Source organism: Lontra canadensis, unplaced genomic scaffold, assembly GCF_010015895.1.
Source record: "Lontra canadensis isolate GAN:19392208 unplaced genomic scaffold, GSC_riverotter_1.0 scaffold30, whole genome shotgun sequence".
Lineage (NCBI taxonomy): Eukaryota > Metazoa > Chordata > Mammalia > Carnivora > Mustelidae > Lontra > Lontra canadensis.
Window position 1 is genome coordinate 20,152,705 of NW_022631024.1, and position 15,034 is coordinate 20,167,738.

A 15,034-nucleotide genomic window follows, 5' to 3' on the forward strand; every position below is an offset into this window, starting at 1 on the left:
AACCTGGGGTGCTCCACTCTGCTGCTCTGAGCTCTAGGTTCCTGCCCCGGCCCTTGGGTCTCCCATGTCCCACTCACATCTGGGTAGTTGCTTTGCAAACACACTGTCCGCTTTCCCCTAATTTGCACGTGCCCTCTGGGTCCCTCCAGGGAACGGGCCAGGGTTGGGCACCTCTGCAGTGACTTCATGAAGGGCTCCCGCCCCTCAGGCAGCATCAGCACCCTGATCACCGGCTGCAGGCCACTGCGCCCCGGCCTGGCTTCAGTGTGCAGGCCAGTCACGGCGTGGGCTCCTGGGGTGGCATGTCCTGCGCCTGAGGGCAGGCCCCAGAGCTCTCAGTCACGTGGGCACTTACAGGGCAGGGGTGGTGGCCTCAGCCGCCAAGGACCACACTTCCTGCCTCCCGTCAGCCTCTGGATGACCGGCAGCTGCCCTGCTACAGGCTTCAGGCTTCCTCCCGTCTGCTGGGCCTCCAGTTTTGTTGGAGCAGCCACAAGAATGGGATTGAGAAGAGGAAGGAGAAAGAGGAGGGAGAGTGGGACAGGGGAGGAGACAGGAGGAGTGGAGGGAGGGGAAGGACAAGGAGGGGGGAAGGAAGAGGGGAGGGGGAGAGAGATGAAGAATGAGGGAGGGGAGCGGGGGCAGGAGGGGAAAGGGGGGGTAGGGATTCCCCTGTCCGGGTAAGAGGGGCCGGCTCAGATGCATCAGCTTGCGCACACGCACCCCTCCAGGTGTGGGCAGGGAGGAGGCAGGTGGTGGGAAGGGCAGAAGCAGCTCATCCTGGCAAACGGAGTGTGGACAGCACAGGATGGCCTCCTTGTGCTGCCAGGGGAGGCGGAAGGGTACCGGCCGGCAGCCCACTCTCCCCTGTTGCGTGAAGACCTGAATCTAGGGCTCTGGGGCTCAGGACAAGGTGACCATCCCCCAAGCTTGCCCTGGCTTTCCTGGCCTTCTGGGCAGCCAGACCACGCGGCGTCCATGGCGGGGAGAACCGTCAGCCCCAGGCCCCACCAGGGAAAGATGTGCACTGTCTCCCCTACAAGAAACTGACCCTCGGTCCTCATCACCCGGAGGGCTTGCTTCTCTCCAGCAGGCCTGGGTTCAGAGCAACCCCTCCCACTCCTTCTCCATAAAGTACTTCTTCGCGGTCATTGGTTGGCCTCATCCGTGGTTTTGCTGTGGCTCCCATGTCCCAAATTGCAAGTCTCTGCTGCTCCCCAATAAACTCCTAGTTGCTGGTAAAATAACTTGTTTTTCAGGTCAGTGCTACCATCTAGTGCAGAGCCAGAGCGGGGAGGTGGGGGGGGTGAGGGGTGGGGGGGGAAGGGGGAATACAGGTGGGGGGGCGGGGGTGTCTGGCCCACCCAGAATGCTCAGCCTTGGCCGCTGGACAGAGGCTGCCCCCCACTCAGGGGGCCTCATCCTCAGGCCCAGAGATAGCTGGCCTCTCCCCTGTGGCTGGGGCATACAGGGGAGCTGGACGCTCCCATAGGCCACGTGACCCCCAAGCCATGTCCATTCCCAAGCCTACGCGCCACCTAGGACTTCAATGTTCTGACCGGCGACCTAAACTGATGGCCACTCTCCCCCAGGAGACCTGGCCAGGCCCCAGTCTCATTCCCCCTCTACTTCAAAGACCACCTGAGTCCACACCCCAGACTCTCTGCCATCACCCAGACCCTCTGCCTTCCCCACCATCTCTCAGGTCCCCCCAGCCCCACCCCTCCTGCGAGCTCGTCCACGCCCCTTCTCCTGTCCCGCGCAGGCTCCGCCCCGTTCGCCCCCGCCCGCGCGTCCTGCAAGGCTCCGCCCCCTCTTCGCTCCACCTCCCCCAACGCGCGGCCCGCATAGGCTCCGCCCCTATTCGCTCCCGCCCCTCCGCCTGTCTCACGCGGGTCCCGCCCCCGTGCACGTCCCTCACAGGCCCCGCCCCCCCGCACATAGTGCGCAGGCTCCGCCCGTCGGCTGCGGGTGACCTGCCAGCCATGGTGAACCTGGGCCTGTCCCGGGTGGACGACGCCGTGGCCGCCAAGCACCCGGTGAGAACGCCGGCCTGGCACGCGGGCCCCGGACCTCAGAAGCTGACTGGAGCGGGGCGGGTGGGGTCTCGGTGGGGGGCTACCCCCCTCAGGGAAGAGAGACAAGGGGGGAGGACGCTCCCGTTGCGGGGATCGGGGCAGCCTGGGTGGACACGGAGGCAGGCGTGGGCAAGCCCCCAGGGCCTCACGACGAGTGGTCCCGCCCCTCGCGGCCCCGCCCCTCGCGGCCCCGCCCCTCGCGGCCCCGCCCCTCGCGGCCCGAGTGTGCCCGACGGCGGGACGGAGGGCCTGTGAAAGCCGGGGGACTGAGCCCTCACCCCTCCGCCACCGCAGGGACTGGGGGAGTACGCCGCGTGCCAGTCGAAGGCCTTCGTGAAGGGCATTTTCAGCTTTGTCGCAGGTAGGCTGGGTCCAGACGTCCTGGGGTCCGGACAGGCCTCACCTTCCCGTCTCACCCGAGTGCCCAGCAGGTGCCGTCCGGTCCCCCGTCCTCGGAGGCTGGGAGCCTGACCGCTGCTGTGGGCGCCCAGGCGGTGGACAGGGTGGCCGATGGGGACCTTGGCTCTGGCAGGCACCGGCGCCGCCTTCGGCCTGCAGATGTTCATCCGGAGGAAGTTCCCGTACCCCTTCCAGTGGCACGTGCCCGTGGCCGTGGGTGGGTACCCCAGGGGCTGTCCTCCCGCTTTGACACGCACCCGAGTTGCCAGAGGTGATGCTGGCTTTCCGGCGGGGGGGGGGGGTCCCCACTGGGGTGGGGAGGCCGTGGTCCCGCGCATCCCCACCTCCTGGGAGGGGGTCCCAGTTCTCTGTGCGAGTCCTGCCAAGCCCACCAGACCCTCTGCCCAGAAGAAGCCTGGGCCCAGGTCCCCTTTCCCTGAGAAGTGCAGAGGCCCAGGCCCACAGCCCAACTGGCCTGTGGCCCCTGCTCCCCAGTCACAGGCTCGGTGGCCAGCTACTGGGTGACCCGAGTGGAGTCGCACAGATGCAGCAACCTCTGGCTCTTCCTGGAGACGGGGCAGCTCCCCGAAGACAGGGGCGCAGGTGAGAGGCCAGAGGGTAGCTGAAAGCAGGACCTGAGGCTCTGGGGCCAGAGGTTTTGGCAGGCAAACCCGTGGCCCAAGGTATAGGCTGGACAGGGCCTCTCCCCTCTGGCCTGTCCATCCTGGAGGGGCAGGAGTGGGTGGCATGCAACAGCCAGACCTTCCTGAGCCCCTTGGGCAGGAGGGGAGTGCAGAATCAGGAGTGTGGACACCCCAAGAAGAGGTCAGCACCCCAAGCTGCTGACGTCAGGCCTGTGTCCATCTGGTGAGCGGCTTAGGCTGTGGTTCCAGCTGTCTCCCTTTGCCTCCTACATATTGGCACAGCTAGGAGAGCTCCAGCTGGGGCGCAGAAGACTTGGGGCCGAAGATTTCTAGAACATAGCCCTCAGGGCCTTGTCACCTCAGGCTTGCCCTGCCCCCTTACACAGGCCCTCCTCACACCCTAAGGTGACCCAGCGGTGTCCCCTGCGGACATTCATGGGAGGTCTGCCAACCCTGTGCAATCCTTTGCTACTGCCCAGGTCACACCAGAGGGGCTGTCCCTGCAGTGGTTGGCCTCCCAGAGGGCAGTGAGAAACATGGTGGACGCTGAGAGCTGGAGAGCATCAGAGAGGCCCTGGGCACTTGGTGGAAGGGACTTCTGCAGGCCCTGGTGCTCTGACACTCCCTGTCCGGCCCTGGCATCCCCCACAGTCCGAGGGGACAGCTGCTGCGGGGGCTTGCTGCACAAATAAATGCTTTGCCTTTTCCCAGCTGAGTTCTAAAACCATCGGGAAGGGGCGCCTGAGTGGCTCAGTGGGTAAAGCCTCTGCCTTCAGCTCAGGTCATGATCCCAGAGTCCTGGGATTGAGCCCCACATCCGGTTCTCTGCTCAGCAGGGAGCCTGCTTCCCTTCTCTCTCTCTGCCTGCCTGTCTCTCTGCTTACTTGTGATCTCTGTCTGTCAAATAAATAAATAAAATCTTAAAAAAAATAAAAATAAAAAAAATACAACCATCGGGAAGCACGTCAAAGCAGTAAGAAAATAGGAGACAGATGTCCCCTCGGTGCCATACACGGACACTGGAGGGCAGTTCCCAGCACAGCCCCAGAATCCAACGGTTCCGCAGGCCTTCCCACGCAGGGTCTGCTTGCACACGTCCAGCCATGAAGGAGCAAAGCAGGGGTGTGCGGCCAGGTAGCGCCTGGCCCCCGGGACTCAAGGCACAGGAAGTGGCCGTGCCTATCCGCCTACCATTCCAAACACACCTGCCAGATGAAGTCACTTCACTCCAAGGGTGGAGGGCGGCCAGAGCTAGCTTACTGGAGTTCCGTCCACAGGGAGGGAAAGCTCTGAGTGGGCACGACTACACGCCCCACACACCCGACGGAGGGAGAGGCAGCGATGACATAAAAGCTGGGCAAATCCATCGTCCTGGACAGCCGCCCTCCTGGTCACACCGAAGGCCCACGACCTGGAGCCATGCTGCTCCAGCCCCAGCCCAACTCCTGCACCTCCCGGCCTAGCCGGTCATTGAGAAGAACGCTGAGTGCCTACCGTGCACCAGGGAATCGGTGCGTGGGAAGGCAAAGTCCAAGATAACCATGGTGTGAGCGAGCGAGGGTCGGGGTTTTCTTTCATGTAATGGTCCAGGTGGGTGATCCAGGGCTGACAGGTACTCAAGGCCTCCCTCCAGTCTGCCCCCTGCTGTCCCTGCTGTTCCCCCTGCTGTGGCCTCTCTTCCGGGTGCACCTCATGGTCTCGGACAGCTGTGCCAGCCCCAGCCATCGTGCCTTCATCCCAGTCACTAGGGAAGAGGACAGTTCACTCACCACTTGGGCTTACCCTCCATCAGCCAAAATTAAGTCATGGGGTACACACCTAGGAGGACCGCCTCGTTCTGGGCAGCCACGTACCCCACTAAAGTTCAGGGGTTTGAGGAACAAGGGAGAACCAATACTGAGGGACAGCAAGCAGGCTTTGCCTGCTGCCCACGGAGAACAGGGGGCAGGAGGATGCCTATGACTGGTCCTTCCAAACCCCTGAGGCCTCAGAGGGATGGCAGAAGTTGAGCCTGTGGTTTTAAATGGGATGGGACTCACTTTCTTAAAAAGTGGCAATGACCAGGAAGTGACCCCTGTGTGGGGTCTTAGCCTGAGGGCCATGGTTATGAACTGCATGTCCCGAAATTTACACATCACAGCCCTAACACCCAGGACCTTGGAATATGACTGCATTTGGAGACAAGGCCTTTAAAGAAATGATTGCGTTAAAACGGGGGTGGGGGAGCCCTGATCCCGTCTGGCCTGTGTCCTTCTAAGGGGAGGACACAGACACGAGCAGAGGGACGAACTTGTGGGGGTGCAGCGAGAAGATGGCCGTCTCCTAGCACAGGAAGAACCAGCCCTGCCAGCACTCCAATCTCAGACTTTCAGCCTCCAGGATATGAGACAATAAATTTCCACGGTGGCAGCCACACGGGCTGTGGCACTCTGTTATGGCAGCTCCAGCAAATTCATGCAGCGTGGCTGGAAACCACCCCTGGGATCCCAGGCTGTCAGGGGTTCAGGGCATACAACTCCAAGAGCAGCGTGGGCTGGGGTGACCCCTCCCAGAGTAAATGACACCTAGAGCTAGACCCAGGAATTCCCCCAAGGAGGCAGAGGCATAGCAGGACGGGCTCCAGGCAGCAGGCAAAAGGCAGGGAGAGGTGGGATCTCACGAGCCAGGTCGTCCAGGGTGTGGAGTCTGAGCCTGGGGTGTGGTGAGGGAACAGAGATCCCATAAGGGAGAGGTGGGAAGTTTTAGGAGACTCAGTGGAGGACAACGTGGAGGTGTGGAGGGTACAGGGGGCTGGTGTGGGGTACAGTGTCAAACCACCACAGATCACGTCCTGTGGAAGGCGCCTCCTCCAATACCCCCGAGCCGAGAGCAGCCATAAGACACACATCCAGGGGACAACCCCCTAGGCTCGCTCGGGGCAGTGGGTGGGGGCAGGGCAGGCCAGGATCGCCAGGGTTCCCTGAACTGGACATCGAGAACCTTGGCCCCCATCACAATGGGCGGAGATTCCGGGGACAACCTGAACTGCGTGCAGTTCTGCCGAGCAGGCCCAGCACAGGGAGGGCGGGAGGTGCAGAGGGTCCTGAGAGGCCCCCGAGGGCCACCATGAAGACGCGCAGCGAGGCAGAGACGGACGAGCAGATCCAGGAGCTGAAGACAATCACTCGGCTCCAGGGTGAGCCGCCCCCAGGGGACCACCCTGCCTGGCCTGCCTGGCCCCTCCCTGGGCTCAGAGGCTCTCAGATTTAACACAGGCCAGTCCAGGGCAAACAAGGGCTAGTGGCCACCACCCCCAAACAGACCTACGAGAAGGGACCAAAGGGGCTGCCACGCAGGGGGGCTTCAAAGAGATGTGTGAGCACTGCGAGCCCCAAAGCTGGAGGAGACAGGAAAGGACCCACCTGTTTCCCTGGCCCGCGGGTCTGGAAGGGATCCCAGGATGTGCCCCACACAGCCATCCCCATAAACACCGTTGAGCCAGGAAGCCAATGACCCCGAGCAGTGGGAGGAAGGACTGTGCCGTGGGATCAGCGTTCTCCTGCCTGCCCCGCCTCGGGCAGCCCTGGTGTGGAGCCCCCTCAGCTCGGGTATCCAGACCCGCCCACATCCTGGCCCCCTGGCCTCTGCCTCTCCGCCCCCACCCCCCACCCCAGAGCAATGCCGGGCACTGCAAATCCAAGCGGTAAAGGAGAAGACGGCCAAGAACAAAAGCACGCTGGCCCTCCTGCGCAGCAGCATCCGTCGCGGGACCCAAGACTGGGCTTTGGCCAAAAAGGTGAGCAGTCCCGTCCCCTCCCTGCAGACCCCTGGCTGGGGCTGGGGGGCTGGGGGCCTGGGGCATGCACTGCTGCAACAGTCCCACACTCAAGTGGAGGGCAGGCACCTTCTCTTCTCCTCCCTCCCCTGCCCTTCTGGAGCCAGGGGGGATCCTGGGGAGGGGCTTCCCAAGACCTTTTCCCGTAGCTCCAGTCACTCCCAAAAGTCTGGCAGGCAGGGTGGGCCTGACTGGGGTCCTTTTGGGGGGCTACCCCCTACAGCACGGGCCCCTCTGTCTCTCTGGCCTTGGAGGGGAGACCTGGGCCCTCTTCTGCAGATTCCCATCACATCTCAGCTGGAATGGTCTGGATGGGGCCTTGCTGTTGGGCTAGCACAGGGTAGAAGAGGCCAGGGGAGAATGCCTGGAAGGATGGGTGGGGGTCTGGGGGTACACACAGACCCCAGCTCAGCCACTGCCGCTCTGCAGTATGACCAGCAGACCATTTCCAAGGCTTGCAGGAAGGACGTGTCCATGAGGCTGGCGCACGGCCGCTCCTCCATGGAGGTAAGGTGGCAGGGGGGACCCCTCGGCCTCGCCCAGCCAGTGCGCACCTCCCACTACCACCACTAAAGGGCGCTGCGGAGCCCGTCCCGATCCCGGGGTCCCGCCCCTCCAGCCCCGGGGCGCGCCGGCTCCCTGTGCGCACCCACGAGCGGGCCGTGCCCTCCCTGACCCAGGTGGCGCGGGAGAAGCTGCGAAAGTACGTGTTCGACCGCGTGAACGTACACAACGTGCTGATCCACCTGGTGCGGCGGCGGGGTCAGAAGCTGGAGAGCATGCAGCTGGAGCTGGCCAGCCTGAGGAGCCAGCCGGCAGCCACCAAGGAGGAGCTGCACCTGCTGCAGGTGGCGGGGGCGGGGCCTCGGGGGCGGGGCTAGATGAGAGACACCGCCCTCCCTGGAAGAAAGCGCAGCCTCCAGGTGGGCAACCGGGTGGTGTGTCCCTCGGGCCACCCCAGGTGATCCGCCAGCTGGAGAACAACATTGAAAAGACCATGGTCAAGATCACCACAAGTCAGAACATCCACCTGCTGTACGTGGGCCTGCTGGACTACCTGAAGAAAGTGAGCCCCTCACCCCGGCCCCCAGCCCAGGGAAGCCATCTGGCCGCGGGCGCCAGGGGTCTCAGGACCCAGACTAGGTGCAGGGCTGGCATCTCAGTGGGGACAGGAGCCTCCGGGCAGGACCACGCCCCCTGCCGCCCCCCACCACCCGCGGAGGGGAAGGGCTGCAACTCCCTTCAGGCCAGTGTGCCCCAAGGACAGACCCCTGCTTTGGGACCGCGCTGAGCAGGGGCACGGTGTACCTGTCTGGAAACTTGTTATTTGCTACTTCAAAAGGCATATCATGGGATGTATCAGAATTGTGTGGGTTTTCTCGCGTGTATTTGATGGCTCAGCGTTGTGTTTTGCCCCATTCTTTGTCGTTTGCCTGGCCTCTGAGGGCAAAAATGGGTCCTGAGCCCTCAAAAAGTTCCGTTATAGAGGACAAGCCACCTCCGAGCAGGCCGGTAACCTCGAGCTTGCTGCTCACTTCTTCCAAGCCGTCTACCGCCCCCCCCCCCAGCCCACAGGAGAAGAGGCCTGGAGGAAGCCCCCAGGGTCCATGAGTCCCACTGGGAGGCAGGGCCTCTCTCCATGGGGAGGGGGAGGGCGAGGAGACAGGGGGGCTGGACGGGGGGGTGCCATGGTGCTGCGAGGAGCGGTGTGGCAGGAGGGGCAGGGACAGTGAGGGACTTCTCCCAACTCCCTCATCCTGAGGCTGGTGCACGGGCAGCCAGGTGGGTGGCCGGAGGAAGTGTGGTGGGGGCCGAGGGTGGTGTGGGCACTGCAGCTCTGCTGACTGGAGTCACAACCCTCTGGGTCCCGCCGGTGGCCCACAGAGCCAGGCACCGTGGTCCTCCTGCCTGTCCCTCTTGCCTTGGTGCCTTGTTCCCAGACACCCAGCTGCAGGCCCTGCCACCTTGCCTTCCTGGGCCCCTCCTCACACCCCTGCCCCCCACTGCACTCCTGGGTCCAGCTCTCCTTCATTTGGGAACATTATGTCCCCCCAGGGGCATGTTCTTTGCAGAACAGACACATTGTTTTCTTAATTAGGCTCCATGCCCAGCGTGGATACCAGCATAGGGCTTGAACTCACGACCCGGAGATCAACACCTGAGGTGACAGCAAGAGTCGGATACCCAACCAGCTGAGCCACCCAGGCACCCCAAAACATAGGCATTTTAAAAAAATAACTCCCATGGGCATCTATGTTTAAAAAAAAAAAAAACTAGCAAAGATTCTACATTGTAGTAACCAGTAACAAAATACTAAGTCAGATATATTGGGTATTTATGAACCTGGTTCTGAGCTCAATACCTCGTTATACCGTCTCAACACATTCTGACAGCTACCTTCCAAAAGAGCCATTATCGACAGATGGGGACACTCCGAGAGGTTAAGTGGCTTTCCCGAGTTCCCACAGCTGGCTGGTCAGGGCAGCCTTGGCCTTGAGCTCCGAGTCTCTGACCACACATCTGTGTGTTGAGCCTCCCCGCTTCACTTCAGACAGCCCCCAGTCCCTAGCAGCAGGGTCCCTGGGTTGCCGTCACTCCTCCCACAGTGGGACACCCCATCGTCATCCTCAGGGCTCACGCAGTCTAGGATAAGGAGTTGGGGGCAGGCATCATCCACTCTGAAAGTGCAGCATCTGGTTGGCCACAGGCCCTGCTCTTGTCCCCCCCCCCCCTTTTTTTTTTAAAGATTTATTTATCTTAGAGAAAGAGCGTGCACGGGAGAGTGCAGAGGAGGGAGAGAGAATCTTAAGCTGTGCACCAGGCACGGAGTCCAACTTGGGGCTTGATCTCACATATGACCTGAGCCAAAATCATGAGTGGGACACTCAACCAATGGCGTCACCGGGCGCCCCTGCTCTTGCCCCGTTCGATGCAGGAGCTGACCGGGTACCCCATGGAACTGGACAAGCTACAGAATCTGGTGGACGACTACTGCTCAGAACTGTCAGACATGACAGTCATGTCCCAGGATGCCATGATGATTACAGATGAGGTCAAGGTGAGCTCAAGCCCCAGGGCTGGGGGTCCCACAGGGCTCCCTCGCAGACCCATCCAGCCCAGGGTCCACAGGAACACCCCAGACCCACACAGCCTGCCATCAGTGGCTACCCCACGAGCCTGCTCTGCTCACACATGATGGCCCTGGACACAGAGGGTCCCACCAGGCATGGGAGCCTGAAGGGAGACACAGGAGGGAGCTTGCCTGGCCCAGGCAGGGACCATCCCGCCACCCAGTCTGCCTGCCAGTCAGGCATGCTTCATCCTCACGAGGGGACAGCGTACCAAGCCATCCAGCCATCCAGGAAGAAATGTCACCACACCATTGGCCCGCGCTGCAGAGAGAGGAGTGGGTGACGTGGGGCCATCCTGGGGCACTTACCTGCTCAGGGAGGCGATCCTTGAGTGGGGCTCTGGAGGTTGGAGATTCCCAAGCCCTGGAGGATGAAGGACAACAAAAGTCCTGGGGCATAACCAGGCCAAAAGAGGAGCAAGTGGCCGGAGCAGAGAAGATGCAGAGGAATGGAGTCTGCGAGTGCGGGGAGGCAGATGTGGCTGGGGTTTAGTTCCTGGCCCCCCACCCAACCCGGAGCTCTGGGAGGAGACACAGGGGTGATGGGATCAGATCTGCATTTCAAAACCAGGTGTGGTCCGGCTGCAGAGACAGAAAGGAACCACAGTCCAGATGCTGGTCGCCTGGGATGGGCCAGTTGTAGCCCTGGGTACCTAAAGTCAACCGGGCTCAGAAGTCTCTCATGGTCACCCAAAGGAGTCTGGTGCCGAGTGAGATGTTGTTGGGCAGTGGGAGAGCCCCATCCAGGATGCACAGACAGGTGCGGGTGGATGATGGGTTTAGCCACTAAAACAGGACACGTGAGAGGAGACAGGGTTTGGGGGAAGATGTCAGGTTCCTTTTTAGACACGTGGAATCACTCCCCATTGAGTTCTCAGTGGAGCCTGCCAAGGCAGTGGGGAGCCCAGACACCAAGAGAAATGGGAGCCCCGAGCCCTGGCTACGGCAGCGACTCCAGCAGAGGAGTGGAAGGGGAAGGCGGCATCCCTCAGAGGCCGGGGAGTGGGGAGAGCCCAGAGAGGAGGGTGGGAGGCAGGAAGGCTGTTGAAAGCTATCAGGCAGGAGCATTTTAGGAAGACGGGCGCAGCCGAGAGCCTCCAATGCTATTCCCAAATCTGAGAGATGGGACTGAAACTGAATGCTGGACTTACACCACGGGGGTCTTGGCAAGACATGACCACGCCGCACCTCCCCTGTCCCCAGATGAACATGCGGCAAGGGGAGGTGACTTTCATCCAGGAACGCAGGGCTCGGGAGAACCGGCTCAATCAGCAGAAAAAGTTGATTGACAAGATCCACACGAAGGAGACCAACGAGAAGTACCGCCGGGTGAGTCCCCGCAGGACCCCCACTGCAGCATGAGAGACACTGGGTGGCCGCTCCCCAGCAGACGGCGCTGCTCACCTCATCCTCCCCTTCCCACCAGGGCCGGCGGGACCTGGACTTCCCCTCCAATCTGATGGGTACAGAGACCGTGAAAGGTGAGCGCTCAGCTCTCTGCCGCCCCCAGCCAGGGTCCCAAGAGGCCAGCAAGGGCTCAGGCCACCCAGTCAGGTCTCTTTAAGGCCAGATGCACCTGCAGCGGCCGGGGCGAGGGACACTCCCGCCTCTCCTGGCTCTACCTGCAGGGGCTGAGTGCCAACAGCCACGGCCCGCAGCCTTGGGCTCGCTGCCAGGTGTGGCCAGGACCCCAGCTTCTCCGCTGTCCCATGGTACCCCAGGGCTCCATCCCCGTGATTCCCCAGAAGAGACAAGTCCGGCCCCCTGGACCCTTGGGCTGCCTTTGAGAAGCACCGCAAAGCCCCCATACCAGGCTGTTTCTGGATGGAGTCGCCCTGGGGCACCCTGGAAGGGCCAGCTGGGTGGGGGGGGCAGGACAAAAGTGCAGGCAGGTCTGATGAGTCCTGCCCAGCTCTCTGGCATGCACAGACGTGTTTGATGGCCTCGAGCCGAGCTCCCACGCTCTTCCTGAATGCTAGCCACCTTCCTCTCTGCTCTGACCAGTGAGAAAAAGAGAGACCTCCAAGGCGGACATCAAGTACCAGACAGATGTGACCGCTTTGGTGGAGAAAGTGAAGACGGCGGTGCGGTGCTCCCACCTCTGGGTACCTCTCCCTGGCTCTCCTGAGGGAGGGTGGGAGGCGAGGAGCTCCTGCCCCAGCCCAAGGCCTCGCTGAGCCTCCTGAACGAAGGGACACAGAGCCGCAGCCCCCACGGCTGAGAGTGGAGAGCGTGCCAGCGTCTCCGAGCCACATGCCAAGGGCTGCTTGGAGCCTGCTGGGATTCGAGGATCCAAGTGCCGAGACCCCCACCTACAATTCCATCCCTTCCCAAACCCCTAGGACATGAGGCCGCCTCTGCCTGGCCCTTCCGTTTAACCTGATGTGGGTTTATCATCAGTAAGCCTTAGTTCCCGTCCTCGGCCCTGACGTGAGCTTGTCCATCCTCAGACAAGTGGCTCCGAGCGCAGCAGTCTTTGAAGGGTGCTCTCCTGTCTCTGCCTTGGCCGTCTGCCCTCTCGGCTTGTGGTGCGGGTCCCATGCCCTGACCCGCAGAGAGCACTGGGCCCAGTGCCCGGCCACAGTCACTATCATCCCGACCATGGGGAGGCGCCAAGAAGAAACCAGTCCCGGTCTTGGGGGGCTTGTGCCCACCGGGCCCACTGGGCCCACACCCACTTGCCCCCACGTTGGCCCCACCAGGACATCGCTGGCCGGTTCCTGGCTCAGAGGAACACCGAGGAGAACCTGGAGCTGCAGACGGAGGACTGTGAGGGGCGGCGGGCGAAGCTGGAGGCTCTGATGAAGAAGCTGGAAGTGGAGCAGGCGATCCTGAAGTTCCGCGAGACGCCCGCCTCTGCCAGGTAGCCCGCCAGGCTCCGGGGCCCCCGATGGGGCCCTCGAGAACAGCCCGTGTGCGCTGGGCCCGGCTTGGAGCCAAGAGCGTCCACTGTCGACGAGCCAGCGGGGACCTGGCAGGTGGACTGGGGGACCCCAGCCAAGGGGTGCCACACGCCCACGTCTGAATTCCGGAGTCCCTGAATTTAGCACAGCACCCGGCTTGGGGCGCCTTGGCCCGAAATCTGTGCCACCATCCTCCTCAACAGCTTCAAGTCCGTGGAGAAGAAAATGAAGGACATGCTGAGAGAAGAGGAAGACAGACTCCAGCTGGCCTACTCCAGCATGACCAAGAGCCAGAAACTGCTGCTGACCATCCAGACAGGCATCGACAACCTCTTCATCCGGCTGATTGGCATTGCCCTGCCCACAGCCCAGGTGCCAGCTGTGGGGGTGGGGGGTTGGAGCTGTCTGCAGAGGCCCTGGGAGAAGCCAGAGGAGAGACGGGACCCTCCTCCCGGCCCACAGAAAGAAGTGGCGCTCTCCGACAGCCTCGACATGTTCGGCAAGCTGGCTTACTGCGAAGCAAAGCTGCTGTACCTGGCCGACAGAGTGCAGACGCTGTCCATCACCGAGGAGGTAGCTGGAGGCTGGGCGTGCCCACCGGCCCCCGTTCCCCTGGAGCTGACAGTCGCCTGTGCCCTGCAGGTTGACACAAAGGTGAGGGATACCCTAGAGACCTCGACTCTGAAGGAGAAGCACAACACCAGGGTCAGCTTTGAGGACCTGGAGGACGATATGATAGGTACAGCCTCGGGGCTACCCAGCCATGGGGAGGAAGGGAGGAACAAGTGGCAGATGGCTCCGTCTGACTGGGACAGCCTGGAGGCACAGGGCCCCTGGGGGGGGGTGCAGTGCCACAAGGGTGTATGCCCCGCACCCACAGGATTATAATTTAGGGAAGTGACAGTGAGGAAGCAGAGAGGCTGATGCCATTGAAAGGAGAATTTGTAACATTTCCTGACATGTGGGAGCATCACTGCCTTCGGGGAGTCCAGAGAGGAGTGAGGGAACGGCCTAGGCCAGAGCCTTTCTTGGAGTTTCCGCAGGAAAGAGCGGGTGGAGGACAGGGAAAACAGCTTCCGATGGGCTGAGTAATGCTGGCAGGTTTGGGGCGCAGGGGCTGTTCCCAGTTGCCTGGTGCCCGACCCTGTGTTGATTTAGCGGGAGAATATTGGCTTGGTGTGAGAGTTTGATGAGGAAGGGGGTTGGGAGGGGCGCCTGGGTGGCTCAGTGGGTTAAGCCTCTGCCTTCGGCTCAGGTCACTGGTCTCAGGTCCTGGCTCTCTGCGGGGCGGGGAGCCTGCTTCACCCCGCCCCTGCCTGCCCGTCCGCCTGCTTGTGATCTCTCTCTCTGTCAGATAAAGACTTAAAAAAAAGAAAAGGGGGCCGGGGGAGTGGGCTCTGAGTCAGTCGGTTTGCAAGCGGCCAGCCTTCCGCCTCGGTAAGAATGGGCCCTCCGAGTAGCAGCCTCTGTCCCCAAGCCCGTAAGGCCCCTAATGCCAGCGCACCAGGAAGAGAGGAATTTAGAAGAAGTGGCCAGAACGTGGTCCCGGGAGGCACGCGCGCTGACCGAGCCGGAGCGGAGGCGGGCGCCCTCCTCCTCGCCCTCCTTTCCAGAAACCTTCCAGTTCGCGGACGTGGACCACAGCTACGTGCCCTCGCGCGCCGAGATCAAGCGGCAGGCCCAGCGGCTGCTGGAGGGCCGGCTCAAGGCGGCCAAGAAGAAGAAGAAGTAGCCCCCGCCCCGGCCCCGCCGGCTCTTCGTTACACAAATAAACATTTTTCCAGGACGGCTGGGGCACCGGGGACGGCAGTCTCGGCACGAACCCAGCGGCCGCGGAAGTGGGGGTCACGCTGGGAAGCGGGCGGAAAAGTGGGATATTGGGTGTAGGTCCGGGGTTGAGGGGTGAGTCGGGGGTGGGCCCAGCGAGGACGCGGACGGGCGTGACGCCCACCCCGAAAGCAGGGGGACAGCTCCGAGAACCGGCCGGTCGACGTGGCTCCGCTCCCTCCGCCGCCCGCGCCCTCTCGCGCATGCGCGCGCGGCGCGCTCCTTAGCGCCAAGGGCGC

General features: G+C 62.4%; 2 protein-coding genes across 2 annotated transcripts; both read left to right on the plus strand.

Moving 5' to 3' along the window:
* Positions 1–1,941: 1,941 nt before the first annotated feature.
* Positions 1,942–3,905, plus strand: TMEM141 (transmembrane protein 141). The gene is made up of 5 exons (XM_032866277.1): positions 1,942–2,039; positions 2,373–2,439; positions 2,611–2,694; positions 2,973–3,080; positions 3,394–3,905. Exons 1-5 carry the CDS (start codon positions 1,986–1,988, stop codon positions 3,405–3,407), a joined length of 327 nt encoding a protein of 108 aa, XP_032722168.1. The 5' UTR covers positions 1,942–1,985; the 3' UTR covers positions 3,408–3,905.
* A 2,150-nt stretch (positions 3,906–6,055) lies between these two features.
* Positions 6,056–14,722, plus strand: CCDC183 (coiled-coil domain containing 183). Its single transcript, XM_032866274.1, has 14 exons — positions 6,056–6,296; positions 6,775–6,896; positions 7,365–7,442; positions 7,616–7,783; positions 7,897–8,001; positions 9,871–9,993; positions 11,269–11,394; positions 11,492–11,546; positions 12,070–12,170; positions 12,768–12,928; positions 13,172–13,340; positions 13,431–13,541; positions 13,611–13,707; positions 14,582–14,722. Exons 1-14 carry the CDS (start codon positions 6,227–6,229, stop codon positions 14,698–14,700), a joined length of 1,605 nt encoding a protein of 534 aa, XP_032722165.1. The 5' UTR covers positions 6,056–6,226; the 3' UTR covers positions 14,701–14,722.
* Positions 14,723–15,034: the final 312 nt, after the last annotated feature.